The 21,040-nt window shown below is 63.2% G+C and overlaps 1 protein-coding gene across 1 annotated transcript in view; it reads left to right on the forward strand.

The window, feature by feature from the left end:
• Positions 1-1,640: 1,640 nt before the first annotated feature.
• The window catches only part of IGSF9B (immunoglobulin superfamily member 9B), a gene marked incomplete at both ends in the record, with an annotated part of 39,726 nt that continues 20,326 nt past the window's right edge, over positions 1,641-21,040 (forward strand). The window contains 10 exon segments of the mRNA XM_082009898.1: positions 1,641-1,704; positions 9,635-9,832; positions 10,958-11,104; positions 12,607-12,758; positions 13,872-13,989; positions 14,793-14,934; positions 15,061-15,206; positions 17,666-17,808; positions 18,689-18,829; positions 20,172-20,288. Coding sequence (XP_081866024.1) covers positions 1,641-1,704; positions 9,635-9,832; positions 10,958-11,104; positions 12,607-12,758; positions 13,872-13,989; positions 14,793-14,934; positions 15,061-15,206; positions 17,666-17,808; positions 18,689-18,829; positions 20,172-20,288 — 1,368 coding nt within the window.

Raw genomic sequence — 21,040 nt, forward strand, 5'->3', positions numbered from 1 at the left:
AGACCTCGGGACTAAGAGCTGAGTCAGACTTTTATGAGGTCTTGGATTTTGCTGGGGAAGCAAACTGCCCGGGAGCTCGCGTGAGCTCAGGCTGGGCTGGGGATGCTCTCTGCCCAGCCTCGTGGCGCTCGCCTCCTGCCCAGGGCCATGCTGATGCCTGACCCGAGCGTGACTGTGGGCAGGAGGGGTGGGATGCTCCTTGTGCTCCTCAAATGCCTTCCCCCTCTACAAGGGTTGGGATTTTTTGCCTCTTTCCAGGACAAGCATAGGAAGAGGTGGGAAGATCAGCAGATGCTCCAACCTCTCCCCAGATACTCTCCCAACGGTGTGGGCAACAGGAAGATGGTGAGTGCTGGGGACAAAACGGTGTGCCCCCCTCTCCGTGCGAGCCCGTTCCCTCCTGCGCTGCCTGTCATCTCGGGGGAAGTTCAGTGGCCCGTTTCTCCTGCTGGCATGCTCCTCGGGGAGCGAGCCCGGCTGTTTGCCCATCTGGCATCACCAGAGGTCTTTGCAGGGAGGAGAGGTGGGCTGAGATGGGAGAGCACAGGGGGACTGTCGATTTTGTTGGAGTGGCCCCCAGCTCTGTCGTCTCAAACGGAGGGGTGTGTGCAGCAGGGCACTTATCTGTGCCAAGGACACAGGGTGCCTGTCGTAGGGTGCAGGGGGTCAGGGGTGGGGGCAAGTGGCATAGAGCAGGAGCAGAGAGGGGTGACACAGGTGGGGCAGGGTGGCAAGAGGAGGTGGTACAGCTGGTGCAAGGGGTGGCAGTGGCACCGAGCTGGTTGTGGGGTGCGGGGTGGCAGGTGAATGTGACCCCAAGCTGGTGCAGGGTGGCAGGGGCAGAAGGCACAGCTGACGTTGGCTGGGGTGATGCGGAGCTGGTGCGGGGGGCAGGTGGCTCAGCCCGTGGCGGAGAGGTGACCCTGCGTGGGTGCAAAGTGGCACTGGGGTGTCAGAGGGATGCTGCATGGCAGCAGGGGCAGAGCTGGGGACAGGGAGGTGTCACTGCGTCAGGGCAGGGGGATGATGCTGCACTGGGGCAGAGGACACATCTGGGAGCGGGAAGGTGACGCTGAGTTGGTGAAGGGGACACATCTGGGGACCGGGAGGAGACGTTGCTCCGGGGCGGGCGGCAGAGGCGGTCGGGAGGTGACCGGGCGGCGGAGGTGACCCCGAGCCGAGCCGAGCCGAGCCGAGCCGAGCCGAGCCGAGCCGAGCCGAGCCGAGCCGAGCCGAGCCGAGCCGGCGCACCGCCCGCCGCTCCCGGCAGTGCGCATGATACTGCGGCGTAGGGGCCCCGCGCGCGCCAACCCACCTTGAAACGGGCCCGGGCCGCGCCGCCGGCCAATCACCGCCCACTCCGTCGGGGCGCGGCCAATGGGCGGCGGGCGGGGGCGGCACCGAGCCGCTAAAGGGCGCAGGCTAGGCTGCGCCCCGCGCCGTGCGGCGGAGGGCAGGTGCAGCGCGGCGGCGGCATGGGCGCAGCGGCGACGGCCGGCGGCCGGCCCTGAGCCGCCCCTCCGGCCCGGCCAGCGCCGCGGCGGCCCGGGGAGGCCTGCCCCGGCCCGGCCAGCCCTGCCCCGCCCCGGCCGGGCCGCCCGGCGGGCGGAAGATGCTGCGCACCGGGGGCCGGTAGTACTATGATTTGGTATGTGGCCGCTTTGGTAGCAAGTGTGCTCGGCGCCCGCGGGCTGCCCGTCCAAGGTGAGTGGGGCCGCGGGCCGTCCTCCTCCGGGATGCCCCACGGCGGGGGGGGGGCGGTCCGCCGGGCTCTCTGGGGCGGTGGCGGCGGGGCGGTTGTCTGCATGTCGTGTGACGTTGTTGTGTGTGTGTGTGTGTGTGTGTCCGTGTCCCGCCGTGTACCGGCTGCGGGGCGAGGGATGTGCATGCAACCGGGCGCGTGCCCCGGGATGGGCTGCATGCACCGGGGAGCTCGCAGCGGGAGGGGGCTGTGGGTCGCACGCCCCGGGGGTGCGGCGCGCTGCGGCTCCGGGCGGGTGGGCTGGGGGGTGGGTTGCGTCCTCTCCGGTGCTTTTGCAGGGGGGCTGAGCGCTGCCCGTGCCCCTGGTGCCGCGGCTGCCACCAGCCGCTGGCTGTTCCGTAATTCCCCGCTGCCGGGGGGGAGCTGGGAGCGCCCGGCGCATCTTCCGCAGGCGCTCGGCGTTTTCTGTGCTTTGCAGTGACCTCCCGGAGGGCAGCGGCTGCACGTCGGGAAGTTCAGGAGGCGGGCGGAGGCTGGCGGGAGCTGGTGTGCGGCAGGTCCTGCCTCGCTGCCCGGGTCTCCGCGCGGGGGCTCGGAGAGTCCCCTTGGGAGAAGCCGACGGGGTGCGAGCCCTTGCTGGGGGACACGCCTGGCCGGGTGCGGGGGGGAGGCGGGCAGCGTGGCCCCCGGCCGGCGCCGGAGTGCAGGCAGGGGAAGGGCAAGGCACTTCCCGCTCCCCCATTCCTTCTCCCAGCCTGGGGGGAGCGGCAGGCAGCAGCTCCGAGGGGTGCAGGCAGCGTTTGCCCTTCCCTGCAAGGGTAGCCCGGCCGGGCAAGGAGAGATGCAGAAGCGATTCGGTGCCTTCCCCTGCAGTGCCCCGGCCGCTCCTGGCTGCGGGTCTGGGGGTGACTTTGCTCCCCCCGTGTCCGAGGGAGGCTGCTCTCCTCCCCACCGCCCCCCCCTCGCGGGCTGGCTGCTGCGCTGGGGTAAACTGAGGCACAGGGTTGTCCAAGGTCAGGAGGGAGACAGCGGCAGGGAATAACCCTGATTTTCCTGCTCTGGCTTCTTTTCCTTCAGCTCCCTCCCCTTCAGCCATCCCTGCAGGTAAAAGGGGAGCTGCCTGCCACTGGTGCAGCACTGACTCCCATCCCTGCCGCCCATACCTCGCCAGGCGTGGCGTGATCCCTGCATCCCGGTGGTCCCTACCCGGGATGGGACCCGGGAGCTGCGCCCTGCATGTCACCGAGCCCTGCCCGTGGGGTTGCGGCGGCTGCCGACAGCGAGCGATGCCTGGCTGGCAACCACCGCTGCTCCCCTCCCCACGGCGCCTCGGCGGGCGGGTTGGGAGGGGGCACCCGGGCACGCGCCGGGGCACCCCAGCCCCCCGCCTGCATCATGGCGCTCCTCGAGCGCGTGGGGGTCACATCTGCACCCTGCCACGGTCCCTTGGCATCCCTGCCTGGCAGCCGGCTCCTTTGGAGGTGGGGGGGTCAGGATGGGGCCATGTATTTTGGGGGGACGGGGCTCCCCCTTGCCGTTAAGCTGCTGGCTGCCTGAAATGCATCCTGCGGTGTGGCGAGGCGGTGGTTTGCAGCAGCGGTTTGTAGAGAGTTCCTCCGCCTTGGAGAGGAGCGGAGCGGCGAGCTCAGTGCCTGGGAACTTGGAAATACCCTGGAGCCACTCGGATGGGGCTTCGGAGCTGGTGGGAGGGTGGGTGGGTACGGGGGACCCCAGGCGCGGGGGTGTTGCGCGTACGGAGCGGCGTGTATGTGATGAATGAGCGTGCTGTGAGTAATGCGTGGGTGGGTGCCGGGTGTAGCGGGCCGGCGCGGCCCCCGCAGGAGGGATACGTGGGGATGGGGAACCTGCAGGACTTGCCCCAGCCGCTGCAGCCCCTCGGCCCCAGCACCATCCCTTCCTCATGGGGGCCTGTCACCCCATATCGCTTGGGGACAGGGATTTGGAGCAGGGCTGGGACTCGCTATGTACTGATGCCCTTGCCGGGGCTTTTCCCCTTGCTGTGGCCATCCTCCCATGCTGCCTCCTCCTCGTCGAACCGGGCTGAGATGCAGCGGTGCTGTCCTGGGCAGCCCTCTTGCCCAGCCCAGCTCTCTGAGGGCTTTCCAGGCGTTAATCGGCTCAGAGAGGGAAGGAGGGCGCGTTATCCCCTCTTACGGCAGGGGGGAGGAGAGCCGGGATGTGACCGTGCTGGGAGTGGGTGTCAGAGGAGGGATCCGGCCTCCTGGTGTTCCTGGCAGCACCGTGACGCCGAGGGGCTTTTCCTCCCTCTCCCACAAGCGTGACGCAGCACTGCACGGTGAGCAGGGATGCTCGGGGATCTGGCCAGCGCGGCTTGCAGAGGGAGGATTTGGCTTCGCCAGCCCCAGGCGAGGGCTCCTGTCGAAGAGGTTCCCTGCCTGGACACCATGGCAGGAGATGCTCGCGGCGCTGACCTTGGCCGGTCGGAGCGGCTCGCCATGGCGGTGCCGGTGCTGCATCCCCTGCTCGCTCCAGGTGCAGGGCTGCTGGTGGGATGTGTTGCACTTGAGGGCTCGTGCCTCTTTGGCCATGGAGGGTTTTGGACAGGCAGCCGCCAGCTTTTGCACATGAGGCTTTGGCCCCACTCTCCTCTGGCAAGGGGATGGTTTGGCACCGGGACTGGCCAAGGGGGTTGGCCCAGCTCCCATTCCCATCCTTCCCTGGAAGATTTCTGCTCCTCTGGACCTGTTGGATGGGAGCGTGCGTGGGGCAGGGAGGGACGTGCGCGTCTGGGTCGTTGACTTGGCTTGCCGGAGGGCTTTTGTGGTGGTGCTTTCTGGGCTTGGTTGCTGTTCGACTTGGAGGATGCAGCTTCTCTGGTGACGGGTGGACCCTGCAAGTTTCTCTCCGGAGCTGCAGCAGTATGAGTTAGCTCCCATTCACCTCCAGTCCTCTGTCTTGGAGGTTGTGGCTTCAGCCTGGAAGAAGATGGGCGAGCAGTGGGTCTGGCCCCATGCCGTGGCGATGGAGGAGTCCTCTCCCTTCCCCTGCGGTAGGCATCTCCCGAGCTGGGAGCCCTGAGCGACAAGCTGGCCTTCGGAAAAACAACTCCCTTCCTCCTGCCTCACGATGGAGAGGCTGGCGTTGGTGGGAGGGCTGCCTGAGCCAGGAACAGCGTGATTCAGGAGCTGCTGGCGGGCAGCTGGGAGCGCTGCCTGCATCCCAGTTACCAGTCAGAGGGCCGTGAAGGCGTCGGGATGGTACGCGCCGCTCCGTGGGGAGGGCGATGGGAGCAGCCTGCCTGTGGGTACCGGTGCGATGTGGGTCTGGATGCCCTGGGTCGGTGTGCACAGCACCCCAGCAGCGCTCTCCGGGTGTAAGGAGCAGGTCTCCCCTGGGAGCAGTTTCGGCTCCAGCCTCCTGCCGCAGCTGCTCGCTCAGCCCCGCGGCGCACGGAGGGAGCTCGCGGGGAGCGCGCAGGTAGCTGCCGGTCGTTGCTGGGAGATGATGGCTCCCACGAGGCAGCTGCCGTGCGGCACATGGGGATACTCTACTCTGGGCTGGTGGCATTTAGAGGGAGGGGACGCCGGGGACCCCCAGGTGGGAGTGGGGACAGCGGGGTGACCACGAGGAAGTAATTTTCTTGCATGCTCCGTCTCTGTGCCCCTCTGAGCACTGGCCTGCGCTAGCACATGTGCTTGCTGAGCTGCTGCCCGGCTAGGCACGATCCCACCTGTGTCATCCCGGGGAGTGGGAACCCACCGTGGCGGGCAGGGCGCTGCCGTGGGGTGGCACCCGGGGCACGCGTGCTCCCCTGGGGGTGCCAGGGCGTCTGCCTGCCTGCGTGGGGACGGTGTTGGCCGTCCCGCAGGACACCCCTTGTGCCTGGGGACGGGGTTTGAAGTCACCATCTCGCCGTGAATGGGGTGCCGAGCCACCCCTCGCAGCTAATCCTGCTCCTCCGCCGGCCCCGCGTGACCTTGAGGCATGTCACTTGACCTGCGCGTCGCCCTCCATCCATCTGGAAAATCGGGTTTAAAACACAGGAATCGCGCTGAAAGCCCAGATGCTGCTTTCCCGCTGGGGGAGGGGGCGAGGGCTGCGCTCCCGGCCCCTGGGGCTGCCCCCCCGTCAGGGGACAGACGGGTGCTCTCGGGGGGCTGTGGGTACCCCCAAGCGGGTGGGGGGGGATGTGCAGCCCCCACCGAGCTGTTGGGGGGTAGGGAGGTGAGGGGCAGGCGGATCTCCTGCCTCCTCAGCAGCCGGGGTCCCTGCAGCAGGTGGTCCCTGTCCCCTGCCCTGGGCTGTGGTCGCTGCCCTCCTTGTTTCATGGCGCTGGCTGCTTGCTCTGCTTCCCTGCCGGCCTCCATATGCCACGCTGGTGGCCTTGTCCTCAGAGAATCCCCTTCATATCCCGCCTCCGCCGATGCGAGCGGGCTGTGTCAGAGCAGATCTCGTCTCCGCTCGGCAGGGAGGAGAGGTCCACAGACTCGGGACCTCGTGCCTGCTCCCTTGGCTGTCCCCGTGGTGGGGCAGGGATGGGGATGCGTGCCTGGGGTTTGGGGTCAGGATGGGATCCCCTCTCTTTGACCCAGGGCATGGATGTCCGCTGGGCAAGGCAGGGCAGCCTTCCCGGGTGCTTTGCCATCGTCCCTTGGCCGTGGGATGGGTGGTTATCCCCACTGCGAGCTGAGGTGCGGGGCTATTTCATTTGGAAACCCGCTCTGCCATGGCTGCCTCCTCCTCACGAAGCATCTGCAGGAAGGGTCTCGCTTCAAGCGGGTGCACCTGAGCTGCTGGATACCCCCAGCCTCACCAAGTTCTGAGCTGCCTTTACGTCTCTGCTCCCGGGATGGGAGGAACTGGATGCCCAGACCCGGGCGAGGGTCTTCCCAGCCTCAGCATCGCCATCCTGGGGAGCCCCGCGGTGGCACCGTCTCTACGTGGCGGCAGCCTTCCCTCCTCTCCCTTTGGGATGCTGTTCAACTCCACCTCCACATCTTGTATTCTTGCCTCCTGGCACACGGCGTGCTTTTATTTTTCCTGGATCCGCTTGGATGACGAAGCCTGTTGATTACTTGTTTTTCTTTACGAGGCATCCCTCGGCTTCACGCGAGCTCCCGCACCATGGAGGGATTTGGGGTCCGCATCCCCGCTGCGGCTCCCTGATGTTGACCCTATTTCCAAACCACGGATTGAGCTTTGAAACCCCCCTGAACTTGGCTGGGAAAATCAAGTGGGTTTAAAAATACCCTGTCTGTTTGCTCTGTGTTTCTTCTGGCGTCTGCAGGTTGTGTTCAAGTGTTTCCCCACAAATCTGGGGGTGAGAAAAGCTTCTTTTAACTGAGAGCTGCAGTCTCCATCGCTCGCATGGTTCAGCGGCCAGGACGTGGAAGGCAAACCTGGTCGTGACTGGGAGCGCAGGGTTAGCAGGTTGGGCATCTGGGGAGACGTGAGTGGGGATCTGTAAAACCTCTCCCCGCTGCTTTCCCGATGGCTCCAGAAGCGGGGACGGGAGGGCACGGGGGCCGGTGGCGGGGCGGGTGGCAGCTGGGGAGAGCCGGGGGCCGGTTAGCCACCGTGGCTGCCAGGCGGCCGTGCGCGTGGGGAGGCGATGCTCAGCCGTGCGTGCAATTCCCCACCGGCCTTGCGATCAGACACCGGCGCTGCGAGCTGCCGGGCCTGACCTATTTTCCTCTGCCCGGGCGGCCCTGGCCGGGCGCGGGTCTGGCAGAGCGGCGAGTTTGTCCCCTCCCCGGGGACGTCGCTCACCAGTTTGCTGGGGAGCTGGTCTGGGGCCCCGGGCGTTGGGCTGAGAGCGCGACTCCTTGTTGCCCATCCCCGGAGCGTCTGGGTGGCCTCTGGGGCAGCGCGCTTCTCCAGCTGGGCAAGCCTCGGCGTCCCAGGCTGCGATTGGTGTTCAGGAGCTGGAAGCTGAGATCCCACCTTGGTACCCCACAGGAGCTGGTGGGCTCGGGTGGGCAGGGGGCTCGGGCAGGGGCTGGGGCCGCTGCCCCCTCCGTCCTCCGCTGCCGGTGGGAAGCAGGACCGTCCCTTTGAAGACGGCGGGGTGCCGGGGACCCGCTCGCTGGGCGAGGCAGCCGGGGAAGCGCGTGTCCTTGGATGCTCTTGAGCAGCACGTGACAGCTGCTGTCCCTGTTTGGTGCGGGGGGCCCGTGGGCAGGGAAGGGAGTTCCCAGCCCCACACCGCAGCCCCCCGGATGGGTGCAGCGGGGTTGGGATGGGTCCTTGCAGCTCTTCGGCAGGGGAGGGCTGACACCGTCCCCGCTGTCAGGGTGTGAACGCCTGAGGTCATCAGCGATGCAGCGATAACGAGGGACGGAGAGGTGCAAGAGCGTCGTCAGGGTGGTGCAAACTGGGGTGCAGGAGCGGGGCACATGTGTGTGCGTGCATATTGTGCCTGTGCGCACAGCATTCCCCCTGCCCGGATGGCGTCCAGCAGGTACGTGGCTGTGCCGGACCGCCGTAGCGGGGCCGAGTGTCTGCAGCGGGCGTGCAGTGCAGCGTCCGCTCCTTGCAGATGGTTCACGGCTTTGCACCCCGGCATCGCCCTCCCCGCTGCCCCCAGCCAGCCCTCCTGGTTAAACAGCCGTCATCCAGCCACGGTGCTCAGCTTGCCGGTGCTGCCGCGACCGGGGACGCCCGGCTGGCCGTAGGGCCGTGCTCCTCTGCAGCGTTGCACCTTGCAGCAGGGAGGGGGTTTTGGCTGCGGCCGGGGCTGCCGGCAGAGCCCGCACCCCTTCCCATGGGGGCATGCAGCCGGTGAGCCCGTGGGGTGGCACGGCGCGGGCCTCTCGCCGGTACGCGCTTGTGCCGGAGCCAAAAATAGCCGGTGATGCTCGTCTCCCGCGGCGGGGAAGCGGTGATGTCACTCGCCGCCAATCACCGGCGGCCCCGAGGAGCAGCACGGAGGAGTGGGAACTGGGAACGTGCTTCCCCAAGCATCGCTCCCCGAGCATCCCCCCCGGAGCAGGCGGCGGCTGCGTGTGCCAGCAAAAGAGGGGGCCCTCCCTTGATGGGAAGGGAGATGTGGGGCTGAACCCTGCGCCTGCAGTTTTGGGGACCCCCCCGGCCTCGGCTCCCCCCCAGCCCTGGGTTTTCCCTCTCCCTTTCTGAAAGCCGTGCTGAGGATGCAGCGTTGCTGCTGATGGCGAGAGCAGGATGACGACAGGCTGCAGCTGAGCGGGGAGGCACGGCCGGGGTGGAGCGGTGCCTTCGTCTGAGGCGGAGACCGAAGCCCTGTTTAATTACCCCGGCTGGGAGCCGGGTGCCAGACTCGACGCGCAGGTCGCAGCCGGGTTTCAGGCCTGGGGCTCTCGGGGACACCCGAGGACGGGCGGGCTTGGCCGGAGCATCGCTGCCCCGGGGGCTCAGCCAGCTCTGGGACTGCTCCCGTGGGAACGCCGGATCCCCGGGGCTGGCACACCAGCGCACACCCACCTCGAGTGGGACCCTGCACGCTCGGTCCCACTTGCCGGAGGATGCAGGGGCTCAAGCGTGGCTGCCGGAATGGCCTTTTACCCACCACGGGGATGTGGGGCAGCCCTGATGGTGCTGCTCGGTGGGGAGCAGTGCTGGGTGTGCTGCGCGCACCCTCTCTGCTGAGAGTGGGGGTATCCCCAAAACCCCCGCCGGGTTGCCTCACCCCACCCTTGCCCCAGCGCAGGGGATGGGAAGCCAGCGGGTGCTTGATGGTCACCATCCTGAGTCCTGTGGTGGCTTGGGGTAGCCCTGGAGCTGGGTGGAGGGGCGTGGGGAACCCCCCTTGGTGGAGGACACCCATCCCTGGGGGATGCCCTCAGCAGAGCCAGGCAGCTGGGGAGGGGCAGAGTCTCCGCTGTGGCTTTCCCGGGGGTCCCGGTCCTCAGCTGTTGCTGATGCCGGGGTCCAGTGGTGGGAGCAGCCACGGTTTCTTCCTTCGCCCCCTCGCAGGTGCCCTCGGCTCGAGGGAGGAGCCCGAGTTTGTGACCGCTCGCGCTGGCGAGAGCGTGATCCTGGGATGCGACGTGATCCACCCGCTCACGGGGCAGCCCCCTCCCTATGTTGTGGAGTGGTTCAAGTTCGGCGTCCCCATCCCCATCTTCATCAAGTTTGGGTTTTACCCTCCCCATGTCGACCCGGAGTATGCCGGTGAGTCGGGGGGGTGCGAGGGGGACGTGCCGGGTCCCGGCTGCGGCGCAGCCTGGGATGCGCAGCTCCGCTCCATCCGCTCCCCTGTTGGAAACCGCGCGGGCTCTGCCTCTCGTCGCTTGCTTTCCACCCAGTTGGTTTTAATTAAGCAGCAGCGCTAGGAAGCCAGCTGGGCTGTGTGGGACGGGAGCAAGCGAGGCAGAGAAACCCGGGGTGACGCGTGGCGGCGGCGGCTGCTGCGCCCCGGAGCAGCTGTGAGCCTGGAGGGGGGGGGCGATGCTGGCGGGATGGTGGGGATGGAGCCGGGGCCACGTGCCGGGTGGAGGTGGCGGGCTGGAGCTGCCGGAGCCCATGTGGCCTTCTTGCCAACGTGCCACCAGCCCCACGTGGCCGGTGGCTTCTGCTGGGGTCTCTGAGCTGGGGACCAGCCGCGAGTGGGGTGGCGTGATGGGACAGACCCATTTTGAGACGCCATTCCCTAGGGACCACTGTCCAGGGGACCTTCTTTGAGCCTTACGCCGCTTCCAGGCTCTGCAGGGCTTCCTCTGCCCAAACTGCTCCCCTGGCAAATGAGGATGCCAGCACCCGAGCCTGGGCTGAGCCCTGCCAAACTTGGCTCATGCACGAGTGATGCTGGAACCTGGTGGCCGGGGTGGAGGTTCGGGCTGCTTTGCTGCCGGTCCGGTTTCCCGGGCTGTGCGCAGGGTCAGCCTGGGGCTGCCTTGCTTTTTGGGAGGCTCCCAGGCCGAGGAAAGGCTTTGGGGTGCGCCCGCTTGCCGGCTGTATCGCCGCCAGCCCCCGGCTGGGAGCAGAAGGCCGGCGTCGCTGCGGGCAGGCGCCGCTGAAGGCAGCTTGCCCGGCCGCGGCAGCCTGCTCTGCCCTCCCCAGCCAGGCGAGCGTCTCGCTGGCCGGCAATGCCACGCTGTGCCGTGCCGTGGGACTCGACCAGCCCCAAAACCGGGGAGGGCAGGGCGCTGCCCGGCCGCAAAGCTGCTGCAGCTGCTCAGTGCTTGCGCCGGGCTGGGGGTCCCCTGCCGCGATGCTCTGGGGGGGCCGGTCCGGTGCTGGGGGGACATCACGCGGGGACGGGGGGCTGCCGAGCTGACGGCTGCGCTCTTCCCGCAGGCCGGGCCAGCCTGCACGACAAAGCCTCCCTGCGCATTGAGCAGGTCCGCTCCGAGGACCAGGGCTGGTACGAGTGCAAAGTGCTCATGCTGGACCAGCAGTACGACACCTTCCACAACGGCAGCTGGGTCCACCTCACGGTCAACGGTGAGCCGGGCGCGGCGGGGGCATCGCCGGCGGGGTGGGCTGCAGCATCGCCGGCGGGTTGCGTGCGGTGCCGGTGCCAAGACGGGTTTCCCTTTGATTTCTGGACCTTGATGGTATCTGCACCTTGCAGACAAGCGAGCCTGAAGCCATCCAGGCTGACTGCTCCAGCCAGGGCGTGACTTAAAAAGGGACCAACTTTTATTAGGGATTCCGCAGCTTAATTACGTGGAGCTTGTTTAAAGGAGAGACATCAAGAAACGGGGCTTGGAACGAATCTCCTCTTAACAAACAGATCAGAATATCAAATCTTTATTTTCTTGAAATTCAGATTTACTCAAATTACTTTTTCATTTTATTAAGGCTGCGTATTAAACTAATTGGCAAATTGTCAGTCTCCACATCAGGAGGCGTCTTTATTTTTAGCCCAGCAGCAGGGCTGTGCCGCTCCTGCTGCAGTGGGGTGGCTGGAGGTGCTGGTGGCTCCTCACTGGTCTTGCCTGACCTTGAGCAATTAATTTAACCTTTCGAGGGGGATGGCTGGGCTGCGGCATGGAGCAGAGCCACTTAATCGAGCCCAATTAGCGAGCAGGAGCTTTGCACGTGGGGCTGTGCAGCCCCGTCCCTGCCCGCTGCCCTGCCTTGCTGCTGCCTGCGTGAAGGGAGAGATGCTGCCCGGCGAGGCTGCCTTCCTCCTGCCGGCTAATGAGCTCGGAGGGCTTGGGAAGGAGGGCAGGAAGGAAGCGAGAGGAGGAGGATGCTGCCTGCTTCACCCTCACCACGTGCACAGATCCTGCAAACTGCTGGCCCGAGGGGCTGGAAGTGGCCGTCGGCCCCAGGTGTATTGTCCCTCCACGGGCTCGACATCTTTTGCAAAATGGGGCACTTCTTGAGTTTTACGCAGCACAGGGCACACAGGGGCTTAATAACACAATAATAACCATAATCCTCCCGGCCTGAGGAATTGCTTTCAGGGGGAAGGCTGTGGCTTTCCCCCAGCGCCTTACAACGCTTAATTTTCTTAGGGGGAAAATAAATATCATTTGGGGAGAAAGAAAATATAATTCTTTTTTTTTTTTTTCCCCCCGAGCAGATTAAATTGCCAACCTGTCTTCCTCGAAAGTGGGCTTTAACAACTGCTGGTAATTAGGGGCGGGCTGTAATCCTGCCAGCCTCTTTAATCAGGAAAGGAGCCTTTCGAGCTGCACTGCGGTGTTTTCCCATGTTTTGACAGTAGCAAGTTAATGTGTGTGTGTGTGGGGGGAGACGGGCCTGGGGTGCTGTGCGGGGTTTCACCAGGGACAGCCCCTGTGACAGCCACTGTCATCCCTGTCCCCGCAGCCCCGTTCGCTTTTGGGCTGGTCCCAACCCCGCCGCGGGGATGTGCAGCGTGTCCCCCCTTTGCAGGCGGCAGCTTTCCCTCTGTCCCTGGGACCCTCTCCCCAGACCCACAGCGGCCACGGGTGAAACGGGGGGGGGTCACGGCAGTCTCCCCTTCCCCACAGCTCCCCCCACCTTCACGGAGACGCCGCCGCAGTACGTAGAGGCGAAGGAAGGCAGCAGCGTCACCTTGACCTGCATGGCGTTCGGCAACCCCAAGCCCATCGTCACCTGGCTGAAAGAGGGAGACCTTCTGGGTGCCAACGGCAAGTACCAGGTAGGTGGGTGACGGGGGCTGGCGGGGGATGCTGCGGGGGCTCCCGGGCGTCCCGCCGGCTTGGACGGTATCGACGGGACCGTGGCGGCGGCAGCTCCGCCGTGCCTGGAGCCGCGTGTGCTTTCTCAGCACTTCTCCTTGCGAAGACGCCTGTTCCCCCCTCCCCAGCTGAGCAGCAGCCTCTAAGGCTGCCTGCCCTTGGGTGCAGGCTGAGACCCCCCAAGTTCAGGGCAGCCCCCTTCCCTGCTGCTCCGGAGGGACTCTCGTCGCTGCGGTGGGTCCCAGAGATGGGGTGGGGGGCTCGCGGGCAGGGATGGACGCTGTGGGGCTGGGGCAGGGGGTGGTTTGGGTAGGGAGAGCTTCGCTCCTCTCCCAGGACCCTTTTTGCATCCCGGAGGCTCCCGGGGAAGAGATTCCCCCCTGAGCCGTAATTGGTAAATCAGGCATTGGAATCAGCGCAGGCACTAATGAGAGTAATTAGGAATCATTTGTTACTAATTGAAATAGAAGGATGAGGCAGAATGAGGCGGGAGTGGCGGAGCCGGGCTGGGAGCAGGGCTCCCTGTGCATGGGGGGCTGCTGGCCCAGGGGTGACAGTCCCTCGCCCGTCCTTCCTCCGCTGCGTCCCCGGGGAGGGATTCGGCCGCTCCTCTGCTACAAGGCGACCCCGTGGGGAGGACGGCTGCCGAGCCGGGGTCTCCCCCTCGTACCCCGCCCCAGCAGCGGAGCGGGTCCCTCGGGGGCAGGGGATGCTCCGGCGAGGCATCTTGCTCCTTGTGAAGCGCGGGTGGTGCTGGGGCGCGTGGCAGGAGCGGTTTGGAGCCTGCCGCCCGTCAGTCACTTCTGCAGGAGACGAATACGTTGTGAGGGTTATTTATTTAATTATTATCTTTTTTCCTTCCCCTTGGCGTCGAGCAGGAACGCGTGTGTTGGTTTATTAATATCCAAAGTCTCGCAGCGCGGAGAAACCCATTTCTCATCTGGCCCTGAAAGCCCCCGCAGCTCTCCGCTGCGGGCGGCGGGGAGAAAGGCAGGGCGCTGGGCCGGGGTGCATCCCCCCTCACCCCCGGGGGTCCCTGCCCGCGCTTGAGGGTCTTCCCTTGCCATCCGCAGGTGAGCGATGGGAGCCTGACGGTGCTCTCCGTCAGTCGGGAGGACAGGGGTGCCTACACCTGCCGGGCGTACAGCATTCAGGGGGAGGCTGTGCACACCACGCGCCTGCTCGTTCAAGGTGAGACCTTCCAGCCCAACCCCTCGGGGTCCCCCTCGGCCGCTGGCATCCCCAGGGAGGCTGGGAGGGGGCTTCGTGGGGGAACTCCGTGGTCCGCAGGGCCGCGGTGCTGCCCCGAAGTGACCCGCAAGCCCTGCGGGCTCAGCATCGTGCTGGCTGCCCCGTGGCTTTGCATCCCGTTTGTAGGACGGAGAAATCCACTTAATTGGGGCACCGCGGTGGCTGTGCCGAAGCGGCCGTGCCGATGAACGGCTGGGCCCCGATGGCAGCTCGGGAAGCGGGGAAAAAGATCGAGGCTGTCACAAAGCGCCTTGTCAGAGAGTGGTGATGCATGGCAGGCCTCCCGCTCCTTGCTCCCTCTTTCATTTAATAAAACTTTAATTAGGTCAAGAGCTACTGGCAGAGAGGGGAGCGTGGGGTGTCCTCTGCTCTGCTTTCCTTCGTGGTGGCAAGCTGTGGAGGTTCACAAGCTCACAGCAGTTTGCTGGTTTTTTTCCCCCCTGGATTTTTGCTGGAAACGTGTTTGGGATGAAGGGAGATGTGAGCTCCCGTGCCCTGGGAGAAGCAAAGCTGTGCGCCATGGGTGCAGGGGTCCCTCCCCAAAGCTGCAGGGGTTGAGAGGGGAGAAGGAGCTGGGAATAACAGTGCTCCTCGAGGGCAGCCCCATGATCGGGGCCAGCTCTGCCCCGGAGCCCTCCGACAGCTCCCAGCCAAGGGTGCTGGGATGGAGCTGAGCCTGAGCAACCCTCTGTGGGGACACCCGTACTGGCGGGGGTGACACTTCTCTCTCTGCCCCCCCCCAGGACCTCCTTTCATCGTTTCCCCTCCGGAGAACATCACGGTCAACATCTCCCAGGATGCGCTCTTCACCTGCCAGGCCGAGGCGTACCCCGGGAACCTCACCTACCTGTGGTACTGGGAGGAGGAGAACGTCTACTTCAAGAAGTGAGTTTGCAGCCCGTGGGGCGATGTGTCCTCCTCCTCCAGCTCCCAAATCATGCTGGGGCTGCCGACGGGGTGGGCGTTGCCCCCCAGGTCTCCCCACGATCGTCCTCCCCTCTTCTCTCACAGCGACCTGAAGCTGAGAGTGCGGATCCTGATCGACGGGACACTGATCATTTTCCGCGTCAAGCCAGAGGATGCTGGAAAATACACCTGTATCCCCAGCAACAGCCTGGGCCGCTCGCCATCAGCCTCTGCCTACCTGACGGTGCAGTGTGAGTGCAGGCAGCGGGGCCCGATCCTGAGGGCTGGGGCTGGGATTGACAATACCCACCTCTGAAACAGCCCCAGTGGCTCTCGTCCCAGTATGATACTGGGAGGCCCAGGTTGACGTGACAGCGGACTTGGTGGGATGGGTGTGCAATCGTCCTCAGCAAAAGGCTGAGAGCATCCCACACGTGCTCGTAGGAGACGGGCAACAAGAAAGCCAAGAGCCTGAGCGCCCCGGGCAGCACCGCTCAGCTGGGACCGGTGTCCACCTTTGGTACAAGTGGTTTTTGACTAGGTGGGCATCTTCCCACTGCTGCTGCCAGCACGCTGTCCTCACCGCCTGCGTTGTGTCGGGCAGGGAAACACCAGATCGGGGCTCTCAGTCTCAACTACCTGCTTGTATTTTTCGGTATTTATTATGGGGGCTTGTTCCCATGGCGTGTTTTTTCTGTGAGCTCGGTAGCTTTGCGTGACATATTTTTCAGGCGGTAACTGATCTAAACAAGCGGAGGAGAAGGGGCTGGAGCAGGAGCGTTGCTTCCCACGCTTGTTCTCTCGGGCTCCCCGGGCGGTAATGGGTAGTGTGCCACCGGCGTCCTGTGGCATTCGACAGTAATGGCCTCAATTGCTGCCGCTCGCAATTGCAATATTGCTCTGCTGTAAAAGACTGCAGAGGTTTTATTTTATAATGAAAGACAGGCTTGAGCAAACTGAGCTTGTGACCCGGGTTTTCAAAGCTGCCTTAGAGCTGCTGCCTGTAGATCCAGTGCTGGTTAGCGGGAAACCCCGCGCCAGTGGGGAACCGCTGCGAGAAGGGCTGGTAGGTCCCATCCTTTCCCTGTGGGGATGGATGAAGGGGCAGGGGGACGGTGTGACTGGTGCCGTGCCCAGGCAGAGGCATGATTTGGGGCTTGGATGTGCCCAGCCGGGCGCCTCTTGGGAAAGCACGTGGCTTCAGACCATTAAATCTGCCCTGCCGCTAATCCAGGACCACTCGTCAAGGCTGATAGCTGCTAAAAATAGGTCTAATGGCAGGAAAAAACGGCGTTTGGACAATCTGCTGTGCAGAGGGCCGCGCAAAGCTTCAGCACGGGGAGGTGCGCTTGGCTTTTTACGCTGCGAACCCCTTTCCTCCAGAGCCAACCTTCCCGTCTGATGATGCCTGGGGGAGGGAGGCTTCCCGGCCCCCGAAGCAGCCGTCAGACGGGGACACGGCTCTGGGTCATTAGCAGCCGGGCTGGCCCCCAGCCAGTGACCTAGTAGTGAAAGGCTCGATCCCATTACCCTCTCCCGCTCCGCCAGAGCCCTTGATTACATTTCCTAAGAGGTGGAGTTAAGCGGAGGGGGTAATGCCTGCTCCATATGCAGCGCTTGGCAATCTGGGTTACGGTGCCATTGCCGGGGGAGCAGGTGGGGTTACGTGTTTCAGCAGGGAGGGAGCAGAGCTCCCAAATCTGGTAGCTTTTGCCCCAAGAAAGTGATTAAGGAGGGGGCACCCCTGCACCCTCCATTCCTTCTTCCTAAACACCTTACCTTTACCCCCAGCTTAGCGTTTTTGCATCAGCAGGGCAGGGATGCTGCACCCCAAAAAAATGCACTCATCCCTCAATGCATCGTAAGCCCCATCAGGATTTTCTCGTAACCTCGCGCTGCCGGTGTCTAGACGAGATTGTAGAAATACTCGCTCTTCTTATTAAAAGTAACTTTTTTTTTTAAAAAAAAAAAAGCTTCTTATTAAAGAAAGTCTAGATTCTCTCCAACCCACTCGCACTTAATTAAAAAGCTCTTAGAAGCACTGTTAATGACACATTCTAGACTGGAGGATTGCGAGGCGCCTCGCTGCGTGGGTGGTGCAGCGTGGCGGGGGGGGTAGGTATGTATTTTAAGCTTTTTGCATCCCATTGGGAAGGGTGGGGGTGGCTGATGCTCAGCGAGACCCACCCTCGATGAGACGCGAGCTGCGAGTACAAACAGATTGGAGGTAAAAGGGCTCACGGCAGCCCGGCCACCGGTCCCTTCTCCCATCTGGCTTGCTGCAGTTGGTGTGTTTTAGGGCTTGGGAATGGAAATAGTTTGCACTGCTAGTGTGCAAAACCGGGCTGCAGGGCAGGCGGGTGGCTCGCTGGGTGTGCACCGCACCATGCGCGTGTCCCGCAGGCTGAGCGTGATGGGGCAGCTGGGGCTTCAGCGTGGATGTGAGAGCAGGGGTATTTAATGTTCTTCTTAAGTGCAACTTTTAACGAACCCCGGGTAGGAACACCCTGGGTGTGAGTAAAGCCTCCCAGAAATGCCAGGTATTACAGCGGATTTGTGTGTAGCAAGCCTGGAGGTAACAGCCTCCGGGAGCCAAGGTGGTCTTTAGGTTTGGAATTCATTATAAAAGCGATGCAGATCCTCCGAAGCCGGGTGGTGGGGGAGAGGTGGGCTCCTTCCTTGTGCCAACGCGGCGGTGCTGCTTTCCCAGATCCTGCCCGCGTGGTGAACATGCCCCCCGTCATCTACGTTCCCATCGGGATACATGGATACATCCGCTGCCCGGTCGAGGCAGAGCCCCCGGTCACTCTGGTCAAGTGGAACAAAGACGGACGTCCCCTGCGAATCGAGAAGGTAACGAAGCCCCCAGGGAGGGATGCGTGGGGGCACGGGGAGGTTCGGAACCTCGCGTCCTCTGCAAACGCCAGTGAGCATCGCTGAGCACCCTGTGGGTCCAGCCTGTTGCTGGGAGAGAAGAAGCCCCGTGGGTGGGATGCTGCTGCTTTTCCTTATCAGCTGTGGGCAGAGTTAATTCGTGTTCTTGCGTGGAGCCCAGGGCGCCTGTAGACGTGCTGTCTGCCTCTCCCAGACCTAATGCCTGCTTCCCTCTGAAGTGACCTCCTAATGGCCCTGTTTTTTTTTCCAATGGCAACTGATAGTTAAAAGACCCTTTTAACAAGTCTCTGTCATCCTATAATCACGGTTTGATAGTCTGAGCAAGGATATTAGCCATTAAATATTTAAAGAAAACACTCGGTATTTTAAACTTTTTGCTTGAATGTTAACGATCTAAAGTTTTAATTCCACTTAAACCTGTTGCTGCTGTGGGTTCTTCGCCCTTGGTGCCCTCAGCCCCTCTGGTGGACTCATCTCCTTGGTGCCACCGGGTTTTACTTGGGGTGTGATAGATTCTGATGTTCAGTCTTTCGGGCTACTTGAAGAAGCCTGGCTGTGTAGTGGGGAGGGGAGCAGCAGCAGCATAAGCCCACATGTCATCAAGTGCATGCAGAGCAGGGCAACCCTCCCCGGGAGGGCTGCGTTCGGACCGGCTGATCTTGCCCACGTTTTTTTCTCTCTGCAGTCGAGGAGATAGCTGGGATGCTGGCAATTGAATTTGGCATCTCCCGGGGACGTGACAGCCGCCCTGGGCTTAGGTGGGGGGCTTGGCTGAAGAGAAAATAATGAGCTGTGGTGGGCGTAAGATAAGTCAGCTCCCTCTTTCTTCCCACCGCAGTATTCTGGCTGGAACCTGCTGGAAGACGGGTCGATCCGGATAGAGGAGGCAACCGAAGATGCTCTCGGCACTTACACCTGTGTGCCTTATAACGCCCTGGGTACGATGGGCCAGTCTCCCCCTGCCCGACTGGTACTGAAGGTAACTTGCTTGGTAAAATCCTTGCTCTGCAGCCGCCAGATTTGCCTCTCGGGTCGTGCCCTCCTGTGGGCCGGTCCTGTGCCAAGAAGAGCTCCCAGGGCTGTGCGAGGTGCTGGAGTCCCAGGCCAGGCAGTGTGAACGCGTGCGTGCTTTGTGGAGGTATCTCACGCTGTAGTTTGGCTTTTTTAACGTGGAATTTGCAGTGTGCATGTCTCCCATCCCTCCTTCCTGTTCAGCCCAGTGCTGCAGGGGAGGATGAGGTGGGTTTTGGTTTTGTTTTTTTTCCCATGCTGCTTATTTGGTGGTTAATTCTGTGTAGAAATTGAGGTTTTACATTGCTTTCCTGAGCACTTCTGTATCAAGTGACCTGAAGAAGGGTTCTGCACCCCCAAACTTGTCTGCTTTTCGACCTACGTGACTTGGCTTAGCAAAAACCTATTCCTCTTGCTCTGAGCCTATTCTCTATTACCTGTGCTGAGAAAGGCAAGTGCGGGCCCTTGCGAGCATCCTTGAAGGGGGACAGCAGAGGCTCTGTGCCGTGGTCGGAGGTGTGCTTCCCCCCAGGACAGGCAAGCCCCGAGTGCACCCTGCCTAGTGCAGCTGGAAATACCCTGCCGGCACGGTGGCACAGGTTTCGGCACAGGCTGAGCCGCAGCCGGTGTATGATGAGTATAAGGCTGTGGTAGCTCTGGACCAGGGTAGTTTGAGGAAATGTGTCCCTGGGATGGCCTTTTAGCCAGCGAAACACTTAGCCCTCCTGACCTGGGCTTGGGTTCACGGGGGAGTTTAATAAATGGATGATATGAGCTCTAGAGACGCTCTGCATGCTCGTGCTGCGTGCGGAGCCCGAGGCGTGCTGGGCTCCCGACGCGGTTCCTGGTGCGACTGGGGTGGGAGCCGCTGCCGCTTCCTTCCCGGAATGAAAAGTCCCCGTGCTTGTGAGCGGCGGTGATTCATGGTGTCTCGCTGGAGTTCGCGTGATAAGGCTTTGTGTATCGCAGACACGCATCGGCTAAGGCGGCTGCAGAGCCGATGAAATCGGGATGCGATGTCTAATGCGATGTGGGTGGGTTTTTTTCCTGTTTACCTCCTTAAAACTTAAAGAAGATGCCCTAGTGCAGCAGCTCTTTGGAGAAACTTCCCTCGGGGTGTAGAATTTGGTGTGCCGTGGAGCCTCCTTAGCACACGCCCTCCGCCGTGGCTTTCCTTGCGATGCTTGAACCTTACCCAAGCCGGTGATTCATTTGTTTTGGAAAAGGACTGGTTTTGGTGGTGGGGAGCCACTCGTGTGCGGTGGGACTTGGCGCGGGTTGACTCTCCTTGCCTTTTCCCTTGGCTGCAGGACCCCCCCTATTTCACGGTGCTACCAGGCTGGGAGTACAGACAGGAGGCAGGGAGGGAGCTGTTGATTCCTTGCGCTGCTGCCGGAGACCCCTTTCCCATCATCGCCTGGAGAAAGGTACCCGGCCTGCCAGACAAATCTGCAGTGCCTTTGGCTTTTGGTGAATATTGCAGACAGAGAAGCCACACTCTGTCCCGGTAAGAACAAACTGCAGGTACAGCTGCTTCGCTTTGGGCTGAGCCACTGCCGTCCTGTCCCGCAGGTGGGTGGGGGAAGCCCGGCTTGTGGCCACCGAGTGCCTTAATCCCGTGAAACCGTCACGGCAGCATCTGCAAAGCTGAGTGCTGCCCCTGCCCCGGCCCCCCTCCTCTTCCTCGCCAGCGCTGCCCGCAGGACACCCTCCTCCTTGCCTGCCTGCAAGGTGGGCACCGGCAGGACGCGGCAGCCCTGGCGGTGCCGTTCTTGAGGCACGGACCTCCCGTGGCGGGAGGGGACGTGCCACCAGAGCGTGTCCGGGGGTCTTCTGTCTGCGTTTTGGCAAGGGGCTGGACCGGTCAGCAGCTGCTTTGCTGCCCCGTGACTTTGAAGACACTGGGAAGAAGCTGTTTTAATGATGCTGGACTGGACATAATGATTTCAGGATGTCCCTTTCTGTAAGGCAGGGTAGGATCCGGCATGGTGGCACAGCCTGGGAGCAACCAGGGCTTGCCAGTCCTCCTCCAGCCTTCTCTTCCCACCTTCATTGCTGCTGTAGGAAAGCCACCGTGCAGGGGACCTCCTGGGCTCTTTGTTCCCCTGTCAAGATCTTCTCTCCAAGCCTGCCGTCCCCTTCTCGGGGCTCCAGAGGGTGAGCAGGGTCCCTGTGTTGC

This window comes from Phaethon aethereus, assembly GCF_964289735.1.
Source record: "Phaethon aethereus genome assembly, chromosome: 23".
Lineage (NCBI taxonomy): Eukaryota > Metazoa > Chordata > Aves > Phaethontiformes > Phaethontidae > Phaethon > Phaethon aethereus.